The sequence below is a fragment of the Symphalangus syndactylus genome, chromosome 24, assembly GCF_028878055.3.
Source record: "Symphalangus syndactylus isolate Jambi chromosome 24, NHGRI_mSymSyn1-v2.1_pri, whole genome shotgun sequence".
Taxonomy (NCBI): domain Eukaryota; kingdom Metazoa; phylum Chordata; class Mammalia; order Primates; family Hylobatidae; genus Symphalangus; species Symphalangus syndactylus.
Genome location: NC_072446.2, coordinates 36,869,865 through 36,886,516, shown reverse-complemented (window position 1 = coordinate 36,886,516; position 16,652 = coordinate 36,869,865). Strand labels below are relative to the sequence as shown.

At 39.5% G+C, this 16,652-nt stretch overlaps 3 protein-coding genes across 22 annotated transcripts in view; 1 reads left to right on the top strand and 2 right to left on the bottom strand.

Annotated features, from left to right (window-relative positions):
- Positions 1-926, bottom strand: part of NFS1 (NFS1 cysteine desulfurase) — a 34,352-nt gene extending 33,426 nt beyond the window's left edge. For all 3 annotated transcript variants that reach the window (XM_055266661.2, XM_055266662.2, XM_055266663.2), the window contains exon 1: positions 485-926. In XM_055266661.2, the coding sequence (XP_055122636.2) occupies positions 485-893 (409 nt within the window). In that variant the 5' untranslated portion in view covers positions 894-926. The remainder of the gene's footprint in view (positions 1-484) is intronic.
- ROMO1 (reactive oxygen species modulator 1) lies at positions 622-2,258 on the top strand. Its single transcript, XM_055266687.2, has 3 exons — positions 622-744; positions 926-1,056; positions 2,076-2,258. The coding sequence occupies exons 2-3, from the start codon at positions 926-928 to the stop codon at positions 2,182-2,184; spliced, it is 240 nt and encodes a 79-aa protein (XP_055122662.1). The 5' UTR covers positions 622-744; the 3' UTR covers positions 2,185-2,258.
- A 2,631-nt stretch (positions 2,259-4,889) lies between these two features.
- The window catches only part of RBM39 (RNA binding motif protein 39), a 41,384-nt gene continuing 29,621 nt past the window's right edge, over positions 4,890-16,652 (bottom strand). For 12 of the 18 annotated variants that reach the window (XM_055266650.2, XM_063633761.1, XM_055266651.2 and 9 more), the window contains 7 exons: positions 15,983-16,187; positions 14,812-14,889; positions 11,046-11,096; positions 8,963-9,044; positions 6,500-6,605; positions 5,949-6,027; positions 4,890-5,863 (listed from right to left, as the gene is read on the bottom strand). In XM_055266650.2, coding sequence (XP_055122625.1) covers positions 5,763-5,863; positions 5,949-6,027; positions 6,500-6,605; positions 8,963-9,044; positions 11,046-11,096; positions 14,812-14,889; positions 15,983-16,187 — 702 coding nt within the window. In that variant the 3' untranslated portion in view covers positions 4,890-5,762. The remainder of the gene's footprint in view (positions 5,864-5,948; positions 6,028-6,499; positions 6,606-8,962; positions 9,045-11,045; positions 11,097-14,811; positions 14,890-15,982; positions 16,188-16,652) is intronic. The other 6 variants (XM_055266652.2, XM_063633762.1, XM_063633765.1 and 3 more) reach the window with 2 other exon arrangements.

The following is a 16,652-nucleotide window of genomic DNA, read 5'->3' as shown; positions in this document are numbered from 1 at the left end:
GTCGAATCTCAATAGAAAGAAAACAACACCAGATACCTGACACGCTGTAAAAGGAGGTAAGGGAGAGGGAGAGAGGGTTCCTGGAGGGAGTGTTGAGTTGATATTCAAATGGTCTCGTAGGAAGGAAGGCTCTAAAGGGCAAAGATGTTTAGAAGGAACGTGGAGCCAGAGTAGGTGCAGTCCCTTCTGACTGAAGGTAAAGGTCTGCACGGGAGCCGGGAGCAGCATCTGTAACTTGGCCAGGAGCGGTCTGAAGGACGCGTCTCCACGGCTCTGGGGGCCTGTTGCGCAGGGTGCGAGGGGTGGTGCGCCGGGGTCAACCGTTCGGGGACCCGCCTAAGGAAGTTTGAGGGATGTGTCGTTTGAGAGAAAGGGTCAGAGGGTCTGGGCAGCAGGGTGGACAGGAAGACTCCAGAATATTCAGTTGCGTCGCCGCGCAGAAGGGACAGGTCCGCGCCTCCCGGAGAGCGGGACCCGAGCGTACCGCGCAGGCGCAGCCCCCGAGTGGGCGCCGCGAGCTTCGGCCCTGGAGCCGCTGTCACCGCCACTGCCGCCCGCCTCCAAGCGGCTCGGAGCAGCATGGTCCCGCTGGCAGAGCCCACCTTCCGAAGCCGCTGCAGGCCTGGGCCCCAGGGTCCCGGAAGTGCTGCCCGGCGCTCCGGAAGCGATTCATCGGGCCGCGAGCGCCCTCCCCGTCGTTTTCCCTGAGAGACGTAGAGCTGAGCGACCGAGGCCGCGAGCGAGGTGAGGTAGGCGCCGGGCGACGCGAGGCCGGAACGCGAAGAGGGTGGTGGAGTCGGGCTACCCACTGATTTTCCTTCCCTTACTTTTCCTGAGCCCTTGGGCCCACTTCCCAGCCTGCCGCTTTCGTCCCCGCCCGACTCTTGGGCCATCGCCTGGGCCCACACTTTCCTATCCCCCGCAGATGCCGGTGGCCGTGGGTCCCTACGGACAGTCCCAGCCAAGCTGCTTCGACCGCGTCAAGATGGGCTTCGTGATGGGTTGCGCCGTGGGCATGGCGGCCGGGGCGCTCTTCGGCACCTTTTCCTGTCTCAGGTGAGGGGCGCGGGCGGTGATCTCTGGGCAGGACAACCAGACCTTCCGGCCCTACCCCATTCGGCCTGGAGCCTGAACACAGCCACCTTTCGACTTCCCTCTCTGTCCCCTCGCGAGCCAGACTCATTCCAAACCACCTTCATTCTGAAAGGTCAGGTTGGAAGCGTCAGTGCTTAAGAATTTTAGCTTTAGAGCAAAATGCTTTCTGGCCCTTTTACTGGTTCGGTGACTTTAGGCAAGTTGAAGACTGGGTTTCCTTAAGTGTAGAATGAAGACAGTAGCATCTAACTTATAGAGTTGTAAAAATTCGATCAGCACACTTTGCACAGCATCTGGCACATATTAAGTGCTCAGTAACTAGTTACTACTGTTGCTTTTATTTTTATTTCCAATTGCGCATAAGAAACTCGTTCAGCGGTTTTACTATTCTGGATACAGGATACAGAGATAAAGCAGTTAAACTTTACACTCTAAAGGTCATTTTCACATTTAGAGGCTGTTATTGCCATATCTCTAGATTGTAAATTACCATTTACAGAGCACTTACTCTATGTTAAGCACTGTGCTAAATACTGTAGTTTTCAAAATCCTGTAAATAATGTTGATGCCCATTTTACACTTGGCACTGTGTAAATTGTAGAGCTGACTCTTGAACCCCAACTTTACTCCAAAATCATTAACACCAAGAAACTAAAAGACAGATGTCTTTATTGGGTCTTAAACTGCAGACAACACCAGTCCAAAAAGCTGGTTTCTCTATGTATTTTACACTGCATCTGCTGCCTCCCACAAACTGAAGGCAGTTAATACGACATCCACCAGAAAAATACCCTGGAGACCCAGATGGATCTTTTTCCTTCTCATTACCCACCCCGGGTAGTAAGATATAATATCCACTAAGTGGAAAATGAGATGTAGGGGTTGCTAGACTAGTGTTAGCAAAAAAATTGGAAAGGAGCAGTTAATACTCTTTCTGATATTTTTGTTACCAAATAGCTCCATCTTGGTTTCCTCTTCAGGATCGGAATGCGGGGTCGAGAGCTGATGGGCGGCATTGGGAAAACCATGATGCAGAGTGGCGGCACCTTTGGCACATTCATGGCCATTGGGATGGGCATCCGATGCTAACCATGGTTGCCCACTACATCTATCCCTTCCCATCAATCCCAGCCCATGTACTAATAAAAGAAAGTCTTTGAGTAGTCAGTGTCCCTCTCTTAAAGGAATATTCTTCTCTCAGCCTATTATCCAGCTTTGCCAAGGATCTTCTGCACTAGAGAGATGGACGAATGTAATGATTAGGGTTAGTATCTCTTTCACAAGGCCTGCCTCTCTTAATCCAAAATTGGAAAACTTGGGAGTGTCTAGTACTTTCCATAGATACTATTCAACTAATTACTCAGTACAACTCTGTGCTTGTTACTACGGTCACCATTTTAAAGGAGAAAAACTACTTCAAAAAATGGATTTATTAAGCCGAAATTTCCTCAAGGTCACACATTGCATAATTTCCAAAGCATTGTTCATCCTGAGGTTGGTTGGTTGCTTGGTCGCCCAGGCTGGAGTGCAGTGGCACGATCTCGGCTTACCGCAACTTCTGCCTCCTGTGTTTGAGCGATTCTCCTGCCTCAGCCTCCCAAGTAGCTGTGGTAACAGGCATGCGCCACCATGCCTAGGTAAATTTTGTATTTTTAGGCTGGGCACGGTGGCTCAGGCCTGTAATCCCAGCACTTTGGGAGGCAAAGGCTGGTGGTGGATCACAAGGTCAGGAGGTGGAGACCATCTTGGGTAACATAGTGACACCCTGTCTCTACTAAAAATACAAAAACTTAAGCGGGGTGTGGTGGCACGCGCCTGTATTCCCAGCTACTCGGGAGGCTGAGGCAGGAGAATCGCTTGAATCTAGGAGGTGGAGGTTGCAGTGAGCTGAGATTGAGCCACTGCACTCCAGCCTGGGCGACAGAGCGAGACTCTGTCTCAAAACAAAAAAATTTGTATTCTTAGTAGAGACAGGGTTTCACTGTGTTGGCCAGGCTGGTCTTGAACTCTTGACCTCATGATCCACCCGCCTCAGCCTCCCAGTGTTGGGACTTACAGGCATAAGGCACCACGTCCAGCCCGAGGTTATTGTTTAGATGTACCTAGTGGCTTTATCAGAAAAAGCAGAAGTTTATCCACTGTGAAAAAAAAATAGAAACAGCAACTACTTCTGTAGCTTCTCAACTGGCTAAATTACAGATGATTTTTCTAACCAGTCATCAACAATCTATATAGCTTGCCCTCCACAAAACTTACTAGTTTGATGATAAAAAGCTTCTGTAATGAGGCAGTTGTCCATCTCATCTGCCTAGGCCACGCAGACCCTGGAGTTACTAACCTGCATTGCCCATTAAGCATTTCTTAAAACTTTCAAAGATGGTAGTCATTATTATAAAGATAAAACTAGATGAACACTTTGGAACACTGACAGGCAGGAGGAAATTAAGGACATTACCAGATTAGCTACAGATTTTCGAACCAGTGGGATGCTGACTCAGGAACTGATTGGACATAAAACAGTTTCACTCAGAATGAGCTGTTTTCCATGCACGACACTATTTAAGGTACTACACTCCAACCACATTTCCTCTGAACGTTATTTACACACCAAATTTCATTCTGTGGTAGCGACTAAATTTTGGCACAGATGAGACTAATCACTAAAGGCCATGTTTGCTGGTCCAGCTCCCTAGAAAGCAATGATGCAACAAATTTGTTAGGAAGACTTGGTTCAAGGGGAAAAACTGACAGGAGATACTTTGAAAAAAGAGCACACTGACAGAACGTCTCTGCCCCAAGAACTCTGCAGTCTGGTATTGGAAAGTAAATTTTCAATGAGGCTGGGCGCGGTGGCTCATGCCTGTAATCGCAGCACTTTGGGAGGCCAAGGCGGACAGATCACTTGAGGTCAGTTTGAGACCAGCTAGGCTAACACCGTCTCTGCTAAAAATACAAAAATTAGCTGGGCACGGTGGTGCACACCTGTCCCAGCTATTCAGGAGACCAAGGTGGGAGAATTGCTTGAACCTGGGAGATGGAGCCGAGATCACATCACTGCACTCCAGCCTGGGCCAAAGAGCAAGACTCCATCTCAAAAAGAAAAAGAAATTGAACCTTGGGAGTTTCCATACAAATTAAATCACTAGAACAATTAATGGGATAAATGTCAAACAAAACGACTGATATGAAATTCTGAATAAGCCTGTAAAACTTGTGCTTCAGTGCTCACAAAAAATGTTGAACAAATGAGGTAAGGAAATCAGTATTTGAAGGTAAGTTAGGAGCAGCATTTTCTACTCAAAAGATTTACCAAGATATAAACAGTTGAAGAGAATTGAGTATAAATGGTGACAGCTTGCTTCCCAACTAGTATGAAAGCTCAAAACCCCTTAATACAGTAATATATGCACCTTATTTAATATATTGATTTAATATATGTCAATTTGGGAAACCAGTTTGAAGTTAAGCCATTTTGTTAAGTATGTATTGTAAATCGTGAAAATTTCTTCACAAATATGTCCAGACAATGCAGACCAAGAATGCCCAGGTTTTAAGGCCAGGCTGTTTGCTTTTCTTTTTGGTAAACCCCTCAGTTTTGATACATTCTTCTAAAATACACAGGGCTAGACTATAATGGAATAAAGGAATTCATGGGGGGCAACGTGAGGGCAAGTTTCCGCAGACTCAGCACATTTCCCCCCAAGGAGCAACTACTGAATTGAGACTAAAAGAAGCTAATTCTATTCTCAAATTTCTGTAACTTTAAAACATTTGAAAAATGAAGATCTCCTGTGGCCTTTTTAAGAGACTTTTATTTGAGTGGTTCTTACAAAGATTGTTGCAATATGAAAGTCATTTGTTTGATAGAAATATCAAGCTGTCTTGTCAAACACACTGAAATAACCCAAAAATATATTTCAGAGCTCACAGAGCTTAAAAAGAGCAAAGATTATATGCAACCAGACAAAACCTATTTCTGCATTTCCTATTTCTTCCTCAGACTGCTTTGCCTACCAGACTCTCACATTTAAACATCTTCAGGAAATGCAGGGATCATTTTGTTTGGAATTTTAAGACACACCAGAACACACAGTATTTACAAAGAAACTTTTACAGATACATTAATTGAAAAGATACCATCAAGAAATATTATAATTTTGAAATCTCCCTTTCTTGCCAATTGATCAGAATGCAAGATGAGATGCTAACCAAACAGCCCTTTAGCTGTCTTGTATTTCCATACACTAAATGTGTATTTCAGAAACCTGCTCAACCATCAGCCAAATATCAACATTAGTGAAATGTGAAATGTAACCGCTGTGTAAAAAGTTAGGCTTCTGAAACATTAAAAACATTACATCCCTGGTCTGCCTTTTTACAGAAAGCACATTTGTTCTCCTAGAGCTATTCCTATAGTTCATTAATTTTCTACATGAACATTTTAAAAGGCAGAACAAGAGAACAGTTCTGTATACAGTGGGATTTACTATTTAGGGAGAATGAGCACACTGCATTCCTGTTAACATTTTTATTTTTTCAAGGTAACAGGAAATTGTATACAAATGACAGTAGATCCTTGCCTCTTTATTTTTATCTAAATAAAAGATAACTCAAGATGAATTCTCAAGAAAGAAAAAAGCTATATACATAAGGGACTATATCTTCCTTCATCGTCTACTTGGAACCAGTAGTTGTGTTGCTGTCATAGAATCAGGAAACAGGTTGTGGTAAGTTGGAAGAGGTACATATGCTGCTGTTATCATTTTACCTATTAAAAGAAACACATGTTGGGTTTAGCATCTTCATTTTAGAGCCTTAATAACAATCAGTAAAAAAAATAAATTCAAACTCACCAGCAAACCACCTGCCATGCAATGCATTGACAGCAGCAATAGCTGCAGCAATTGATGGGCACTTCACATACACATTGCCCTACAGAAAAAATGAGAAAAAGGTAAAAATGTTGCTGTATGCAAAATGGACCCAGGTTATGTTTATTCAAGTTGCCTGTAGAAACTTAGTGCTCTATAACCACAAAATGGTTTACCATAATTGTTCCACTGGCTAATAAGTATACGTAGAATTTTATTAAAAAATGACTTCTACTCCCAAATTTGCCGTTTTATCTTTTCTCTATGATTTGTATGCAGCCTAAGAATGAATCAAGATGCCAAGATTTCATGGCAAGCTTTAAGCATTACTAGAAATCCTCTCATGCCCTGATCAAATTGTTACTGATTTTATTTTGGAGGGTTTATTTAGCCACTATATTAAAGCTACTTTCAGGCACACACACACACAAAAACTATAATGGAAGACAGTGACCATAACATGCGCCACATATGTGTGAAGATTAAGGTAGAGATGAACAACCTAACATCATTTATAAAAAAGATGAAAATACCTGAGCTGAATTTTTGTCAACATAAATATGAATAACTCCTCCATGTTTATTACATTCTTCAATCACATCATCCTTAATCTCAGTATCCCATCCAACTTCTTCTTCTCTGTAAGAAAGTATTAAGGACTCTTAAATACTATTGAAACTAACAAACTATATATTTACAAATGTATCAAAAAATTTAAATATTCTATGAATTAAAAAAAAAAAAATACTTGGGGAAAAAGCACACTGAGAGAACGTCTCTGCCCCAAAGAACACTGCAGTCTAGTATTGAAAAACAAATTTTCAATGGGGCCGGGCGCGGTGACTCATGCCTGTAATCCCAGCACTTTGGGAGGCCGAGGTGGGCAGATCACCAGAGGTCAGGAGTTTGAGACCAGCCTGGCCAAGATGGAGAAATCCGGTCTCTACTGAAAATACAAAATTTAGCCAGGAGTGGTGACAGGTGCTTGTAATCCCAGCTATTCAGGAGGCTGAAGCAGGAGAATTGCTTGAGCCCAGGAGGCGGAGGTTGTAGTGAGCCAGTATCAAATCCCTGCATGCCAGCCTAGGTGACTCCGTCTCAAAAAAAAAAAAAAAATTAAAGATATAGATAGGGCTCTGGGGAAAATCAAAGCAAAATAAGATAGAAAATATTGATCCCATCCTACTTTATGACTGCATAACTTGAAAGTGACTTTTAAATAGTTAAATGTGCCAGGCGCAGCAGCTCATGCCTGTAATTCCAGCACTTTGGGAGGCTGAGGCGGGCACATCACTTGAGGTCAGGAGTTCAAGACCAGCCTGGCCAACATGGCAAAACCCCATCTCTACTATAAAAATACAAAAATCAGCCAGGCATCATGGCACACGCCTGTAATCCCAGCACTTTCGGATGCTGAAGCGAGCAGATCACTTAAGGTCAGGAGTTCGAGACCAGCCTGGCCAACATGGCAAAACCCTGTCTCTACTAAAAACACAAAAGTAGTTGGGTGTGGTGGTGTGCACCTGTAATCCCAGCTACTCGGAAGGCATGAGAATTGCTTGAACCTGGGAGATGGAGGTTGCAGTGAGCTGAGATAGAGCCGGTGGCGCCACTGCACTCCAACCTGGAGTGAGACTCTGGCTCCAACAAAAAAAGTTAAATTCTTCAATGCTATCAAACGATACTTACAACAAAAGTTTATCACCATTTCATAGATAAAACTAAAGTAAATTTGGTACTAGGAAAACAAAAGAATTCAAGACTCTTTGGATGAAACAGTCATACAATTGTCATTATATGAAATGTAACTTATCGAAATCGAAACAAAAATCTACATTTTGATTGGATGTACTATATTATAAATACGATTTATAAAACCAATGAGAAGAGTTAAAAAATAGCAGTCTAATCACTAGGTAGGCATAGTTACTAGCATTCTAATGTTAATAGTTATTAGCATCGTGATCACTAGCTAGGCATAGTTTCCGCACCTGGCCGAAAAATTATTTTAAAAGGATCAAAACTATGCGGTTTCAAATGAAATATGGAAATAACAGGCCGGGCACGGTGGCTCATGCCTGTAATCCCAGCACTTTGGGAGGCTAAGGTGGGCGGATCACCTCAGGTTGGGAGTTTGAGACCAGCCTGACCAACATGGCGAAACCCCATCTCTACTAAAACTACAAAATTAGCCGGGTGTGGTGGCGCATGCCTGTAATCCCAGCCACTCAGGAGGGTGAGGCAGGAGAATTGCTTGAACCCGGGAGGTGGAGGTTGCAGTAAGCCAAGATCGTGCCATTGCACTCCAGCCTGGACAACAAGAGCAAACTCCATCATTTTGTTTTTTTTTAATGTAATCAATCATTTTATTATTTTCATCAACAACCAACACAGCAACACAAATTGACAGCCAGTCCTCAAGGGAACCTTTTTTGAAGTAAAGAACAAAGCCCTGACTGAGCTACCTACATGGAACATAGTATTTGCAATATGCAAATGGAGACCTAAAGGCTCATGATGGGAATAGAAAGTGGGTGTATACAGAGGAACAGAAATGAAGTGGAGTAATGGGAAGCTCAATCAACAACTGGCAACAAGCTAGGTTAGTAGTTTACCAAACTGGTCATCTATGCAGTGCCTGAGTTTGGGTTCTGGGCCTGGATCATGTAAGAAAGGCAGCAAAGGCTGGGTGCCATGAATCACACCTGTAATCCCAGCACTTTGGAAATCTGTGGTGGGAGGATCTCTTAAAGCTAGCGCCTTGAAACCAGCCTTGGTAACAAAACCAAGCCCTTGTATCTAAAAAACAAAAGGGCAGGTAGATTCCACAGAAATAATGTTGCAGGAAGAGGGTGATAAAATACAGAAATGTCATACATAGCAAACCCTCAAATGCTGGCGAAACTCCATCTTTAAAAAAAAAAAAAGAGAGAGAAATATATAAAACTCTATTGACACCTTGATAGGAAATATCAAGAATAAAGTCCATTACTTACGTTTGAGGGTTAAACATGTTAGAGAGTTGGAAACATTGTGTTGCAAGTGGCTGAACAGAGGCAGCTGCAGCTAAAGCTGAAGCTAAAAAGAGAGAGAGAAAAATTAGTTTCATGGAAAATGCATGAAAGTATCCCTCATAAATACTTTAAAACGAAACCAAAAACCCACCCCAAGCATGTAACTAGGATGTCACTGGAGTATTTTAACTTATTTAATACTGCCACTAATGTATGTATCAGTAGCTTTTAGGTGCCAGAAAACTGAGATAACCTAATACTTGAAACAGACATTCAGAAATTTGGGAGTCCTATTTTAACAGGAAAATTAAACTTTACGTGTTATCAAAATCAGTTCAATTAGACAAAATCTCAATATGCATCAATCCAAATAGACAAAGGATAAAATAGATTTGAGTTTATACCCAAATAAGAGAGGATAATAAAACAAAAATCTGTATCCTTTCCTATTTCTTAGCTTTCTGCCCATGAAGTTTTTTAAATCTACAAACTAATTATAAAAGAATTAAAAAACATATAAAATCATCCAAGTGTTTAAAGACAATATCCTAGAAAAATAAATCCTATTAACAATCCTATTAAGAAAAATAAATCCTATTAATAAATCAAATGTTTTAAAAATGTTTTAGTACAATAAAAGAACACTGAAAAGAGCAGCATATATGTGTAATATCCACTACTACCAAAACATACTGGAGTTTGAAATTTAAAGAGCATTTTCCAAGACAGTTGCTCCAATGCTTTCACGTGATTTACAAAAATATTACCAGTAGCTGTTACAGAACTCACCGTAATCATATTATCTGACCAAATTTCATTCCAAAACATAATAACAAACAAAGCTAAGGATAAAACAGTGCATTAGAAATTACGGTAATTAAAATAAACGATCACTTAAAGTATCAGAAATAATACACCAAGAAATTAGGGCTGTGCATGAAATATATCATAAATGATGACTTTCTGGTAGCATTACAAGTGCTTTAGCTTCTCTGTAACATATAAGTATTTTTTCTTTCATTAATATAATAAAGTTTTATTTTAAATAAAACAAAATTTTAATATAACGTCAAATTCTACTAGAAAAAAGTTAAAGATTCGAGAGTGCAAAAATGAAGCTCACTGTGTAGCTTACAGAAGATACGGAAATATCCTTGAAAAAACTAGAAAGTCTAAACAGAACTGAGGAAGACTTGATTCTTCCAGTTTCTCAAGTTTAGTATGATTATATACTAAGAATACTAAAAAATATTAAGAAAACGTACTATACAAACATTCACGTTCAAGCTAGATCAATGCAGAACACAGTAAATCTAGGAAAATCTTTTAAAAATCTCTTAACAAAACAGCACTGAGTAGAAGCATCTTGTTTGTGAAAAAATTTAATTCTTGACTATGATGGAACATGACATATCTTTCTCATACAGAATCATTTCCCTAAACATTAAGCATACTCCTACAAAAGATATAGAACTTACATTAACAGCGAAATGCTCATGTCAAGCAACAGAGATTTAGTGATAACTAAAAACAAGAAATCACAGCCTACTTAATGAATGGTTTCTCTGAAATGTGCGTGTAATTTAAATATGGATAAACCTCTTATTGCTTGGTACTGGCTTAAATAAATCACTGAGTACTATGTCTTAAGCAAAAAAGGTGAGTTTTATAGCGTGATTCATAACTTTATACTAAGACAACTGCCAGATTCCATGTTCTAAAATACTTGCCTACTCCTTAACAAGAGAATACTTCATTTCCTGACTTCTATATGCAACTTATCAACACTTAGAACACACAGATAGGCATAAAACAAAAACAAGGTTGAAAATTTTAAGCAAACTAAAGCAAAAAAAAATTGTTATTTTTTTTTTAAGTCCGTTAACTTGGGTTAGGTCTTCTGAAATACAGACAGATTACTATGAATATACCACTATGTGCCACTGTGTCAAAATTCGGTCCAAATTACTGGTATAAAAATATGACAATAAATACAGAAAACTGTCTTACTACATTTAATTCTATTTCAAAGACAAAAATAAAAAATATGAACACTTCAACTCACCTTCAGTCTGCTGGGAAAGTCTTGTTTGCAAATCTATAACAAAAGAGAATTCTACAGCTCAGTGCAGGAACAATGAAGAGCCTCAACTAACAGGGTAAATGTCAGGAAAGTATTAATAAAAGAGGACTACAATAGCAGGGTTTATTCAAATGTACTTAGTAAAACCTGGCAGCAAAACCTCCTTCCCCATTCCTCATTGAGAAGGCTTTGGGGCCTTTTTTTCCCCCTCTTATCCTGGGAAACTTACTTTTCCCTCTCTCTTCCTAGACTAGACTACTCTTTCACATCTCAAGTGATCCTTTCCACTACACTACTATACAGCTGGGAATAATGGGAAATGGGGAAAGGGAAGCACACCGGTCAGAAAATGAGTGAAAAACCCTGATCTTGAGAATTCAATTCCAAGTACTTGGGAAATACAAGTATTCATATTTTTAGTGGCCATAGTACTTAACACTTTAAAAGGATATTATAAAATTGTAAATACTGCACATCAAAAAGCTGTAACAGTTTCAATGATTTCCCAATTTAGGAAGAACATCACCATTGGGAAATACACCATTCCAACAGTATGCATATATTATTTTTTTATGGACTTTTCAAAGATTTAACTTGTCAAATCTAGCCCATAATGGGGCAACTTGATTAATGATTTCTTGGCCTAGTGTAAAAATTTAGCAAGGCAGAAATAAAAATCTCTGGAGTTTTCTTAAAAGCTATGAAGTTTAGGAAAATGAAAACATCTAATCAGTATTAAAAATAAGAGGGATGTGACCAATATATTTTCTCATATAATCGTTAGATTTCTACAGTGGACGCCATCTTAAAGCTGCTACAGAGTGAAATAGTAGCAAGTCTGAACAGTAAATCTGCCACAGTGCTATAATGCTCTCTTGAAGTTCTTTTTATAGAAATATACAACATCAAAATTTTGATTCAGTAACCTAATTTTCATTAAAATTTGATTCAACTGCAACACTTTATTACCACATATATGGGTTTCTTGCAACATGGGCAAAAATGTACAGGGATCTGCAGCCCAAGTTATATTGGGATAAAATACCTGAGTCCTAGGTGCTCAAAATTGGCATCTCAGGGAGCTGAAGAAATGTAACTGGTGTATACTGAAGGAACTTGAAGATATGACCATGTGAACAGTGTCAATAAACTTTAAATAATAACAGAATTTGTCTTTTTTTTCCTAAAACGGGAAAAAATGTATAGATATCAGAAATCCATGCTATTTTGTCTATCAACCCAATCCTAATTTCAAAAACGATTTGTCATATCATTTGTGACAAAGTAAAAAATAAAGCATGGGTTTCATAAAGATAAGGACTCTAACCTATTTTAGAAAGGGCCTGTCAAACTGGCAGAATAAAATAATGTGGATATAGTGATGACCCATCCCTAGTTTCACCCAATAGCTTTAAAAGACCTAGGGGACAAGCACCTCAAACACAGTAAACACTCAATAATTTTATTTCAACAAGTTATATGTAATATTTTAATGACCACCATCTGGAGAAAAACACCCAGTTACACAGATATTCACCTAAAACATGAGTGTTATTAATGCGGAAGAAATTTATAGCAAGTCTAATAAAACAGAATGATCTTTAAAATCATCTCTACTACCAGCACTAAAAAAGGGAACGTAACTAGATATATAGATAAAGGGTAGGGACACTATTGTCAGGAATCCATATGGAGCTTTAGGATTTTAGCTGACTACATTCAAACAATCTTAATATAAACTACATGATGAGAAAGAACCCAAGAGGTACATTCATACATAATAAAATAAAGGCTAACGGTAGAACTGATATTTAACAGTGGATAATTTCAGTTAACTGAAGATATTAAGAGCAAATCAATGTATCTGATACAGCATCCAGGGTGTAAGAAAATTGTCTATAAATGACACCTTTGTCACTGTATCAATTCCCTGAAGGCAGGAAGAAATCTTTCACCACCCTTTAGTGGAATACCTAGAACATGAACTAAAAATTTTCTATATTGTCAAAGAACAATATGAACAATGGGAAGCAATACAGGTAAAGTTTTCTGGTTAAAAAAAAAAAACCTTTCAAACTGTAATAATAGGGTATAATTCTCTAAGTAATGAGTTTACTATCAATTAGAGCACGTACCAATCGACAAAGGATCGAATAGCTAACACTATAAGCTCAAAATAAATTATGTATTAATCCAATGGAATAAAGATACTTGAGGAGGGATCAAATGACTCTTAAATACACAAATGCCTTACTGGTTCTGATTCTTATAAGTATAAACTGGCTTCGTTGTCAGAAATTCTAGGGAGTAACTGCTTGTCAAATTTCAAGATAAGTCATACAATTTATAGAAAGGAAATGAAACCAAAGGCAGGTTTTCTAAAGGTACTCACAACACTTAAGAACAACCACTAAGAAGGCAAAACAGTGGAAAAATAAATGTAAAAACAAAAATTATCTTCTACTTTAATTGAATATTAAGCTTTCAATCTAGAAGAAAATCATGAAGCAACCACAGGACCTCTTCATATATTCAGATGTGGTACTACCAGGGTCTAAAATATATCTTCTCAATTACAGTCTCACTTCATATATATATATAAGGTCAAAGGACCAGCTAGGTGAGGGGGGCTCATGCATGTAACCTAGGATTTTGGGAGGTCAAGGCAGGCAGTTCTCTTCTAAAAATACAAAAATTAGCTGGGTGTGGTGGGAAATATCTGTGATCCCAGCTATGCAGGAGGCTGAGGCACCAGAATTCCTTGAACCCAAGAGGAAGAGGTTGAGCCACAGAGTGAGACTCCATCCCCCACCAACAAAATAACAAAAGGTTCCTCTTAAAATGTTCTAAAAGCATGTCTTTGACATTTCAAAATTAGATCCTATCCTATCTCCTAGATTTGGGTCAATGTAAAAATTACAGGTAATTAAATTAAGAAATGAGCGCCCAACGCAGTGGCTCACATCTGTAATCCCAGCACTTTGGGAGGCCAAGGTGGGCGGATCACTTGAGGTAAGGCATTTAAGACTAGCCTGGCCAACATGGTGAAACCCCATCTCTACTAAAAATATACCTGCTACTCGGGAGGCTGAGGCACGAGAACCGCTTGAACCTAGGAGGCACAGGTTGCAGTGAGCCGAGACTGCGCCACTGCACTCCAGCCCGGGCAACAGAGCAAGTCTACCGTTATCCAAAAAAAAAAAAAGAGGGGTTGGGGGGGCGCAGGGGAATGAGTGTTTTATGAACTAAATCCCTTTTTACACAATTGTAAAAATGTCAATTCACCCTTCTTTTCCTATTGCCTCCAAAAGCTCCATCTCCCATTTCATGATCTTAAATTTTTATGTACAATAAAGAAAAACAACTGTCTCAACACTCTTAGTTTTAAGTAAAGCTTTTTTAAGTGCCTCTGGTATTTTCTGAATTCAAATATTACAAATATTTTTTCAATCAAACAACATACACCTTGTAGTATTCAATAAAACTGATATATTTTAAAAGAAACTTATGTCAATGAATTTCGACTAAAAACTGGGGTGCAAGGTTTAAAATTGTCCTGACAGCTCATTTTGATGCATGGTTAATTCTACCCTACGTCTCCACTTCCTTAAAGAGAAGACTACAAACTAACAGGCTGTAAGTACTTGATGAATTGAATTCTCAGTAAGTCCTTTTAAATGTAAAAATTTGGAAAATTTTCGAATTAGATGAAAAAACGATTTAAAATTAGAAAAGATTCAATTCCTACCTGCCACAGCACCAAATGCCAAAGAGCCACTCATCTGTAGAGCTTGCTGTGCTGCTGGTGGAATCTGCAAACCTGTACCTGTAAAAGAATAGTCTTAAAGTTCTTACTATGTTGAGAGCAGAGAAACGAAGTTTCCTGGGTCATTAATATCATGATCACTTCACTAAAATAAATTGCAAGGAGGGCCGAGTGTGGTGGTTGATGCCTGTAACTTAGCTAGCACTCTGGGAGGCCGAGGGAGGTGGTTCACTTAAATCCCAGAGATTGAGACCAACCTGGGCAACAATTGTGAAACTCCATCTCTCGCTCTTTTTTTTTTTTGAGACGGAGTATCGCTCTTGTTGCACAGGCTCTTGTTGCACAGGCTGGAGTGCAATGGCCCAATCTCGGCTCACTGCAACCTCCCCCTCCCAAGTTCAAGTGATTCTCCTGCCTCAGCCCCCTGAGTAGCTGGGATTACAGGCATGCGCCACCATGACCGGCTAATTTTTTATTTTTAGCAAAGAGGGTTTCTCCATGTTGGTCAGGCTGGTCTCGAACTCCTAAACTTAGGCGATCCACCCGCCACGGCCTCCCAAACTGCTGGGATTACAGTTGTGAGCTACCGCACCCGGCAGAAACCCCATCTCTTAAAAACAACCAACCAACCAACCAACCAAAAAAAAAAAAAAAAAAAAAACCACAGAAATTAGATTAGCCAGGTGTGGTGGTGGTGGTGGTTTGCAACTGTTAGTCCCAGCTATTTAGAGATTAGGGTGGGAGGATGGCTTCAGCCAAAGAGGCAGAGGTTGCGGTGAGCCAGGATCGCACAACTGCACTCCAAATTGGGCAACAGAGCCAGACCCTGCATCAAAAAATAAGAAATTACAAAAAGAAAAACTTGTAACATTATAATAGCTGCAACTAAATTTATTCCTAAGTATGACATATAAACATTACATAAAGGAAAAGAAATCTTGCAAATTATGTTGTGGCGTTCAAAACACATAATATAGATTTCCATACATTAATACAAAGCACATCATCTATAAAGTAATATGCAGTGTGACCAAGGATAACGCCAACTACAAAATAAGATAAAATCTTTTTCCCTTTCTTAGTTTACATGGCTACCTTTCTTTTCCACTACAATACCCACAGTAAATCATTCATAATAGCAAGAAACATTTACCCTCTGCAAGTCTTGCCATTAACTGAAGACGACCAGTTGTTCCCAAATCAATTCCAGTCCTTTCCAGTTCATCACTGTCCAAAAATGAACTAGCACTCGAAGCATCAGTACGTTCAGTAACATGACCAACTTTCATTGGTCTTCCTGCTAGTTCAAATCCATTAAGTTGTTCCAAAGCCTTTTTGGCACATTCTGAGTCAGAAAACTGTATGATGGGGGAGGCAAGGACAGGAGACAGTGTTTTAGTTTTTAAAATATAAACTATACTTAAAAATATATTTATATTTTTAGCATATTCAATAATTACTCCTGAATACTAAGGCAGAAATTACAAGCTGTGTAAGTAGCAAACATAATATACATGACAACAACGCTAGCTAATGCAAATTAGGCTTGTTGATGTGGTAGTTTAAATAAAAGATATTACAAGTAATGATAGCTTTATATTTGAGAACATGGGGATTGTGGTTAGAAAAATGTGAAAACTGGCTGGGTGCAGTGGCTCACACCTGTAATCTCAACACTTGGGGAGGCCTAGGCAGGCAGATCACTTGAGGTAGAATTTAGTACTTTTCTAATAAAAATGTGCCCAGGGACAAAATAGTCAATATAATCCTCATATATAAAACACTAAAAACTTCATACATAAGCAATTAAATATGTAACTTGA

What these genes read in the sequence shown, in the direction of transcription:
- ROMO1 (XM_055266687.2), top strand. Translation starts at nt 926, where the DNA reads ATGCCGGTGGCCGTGGGTCCCTACGGACAGTCCCAGCCAAGCTGCTTC. An exon ending in GGCACCTTTTCCTGTCTCAG is followed by an intron (nt 1,057 to 2,075) that starts GTGAGGGGCGCG and finishes TTTCCTCTTCAG; the next exon opens with GATCGGAATGCGGGGTCGAG.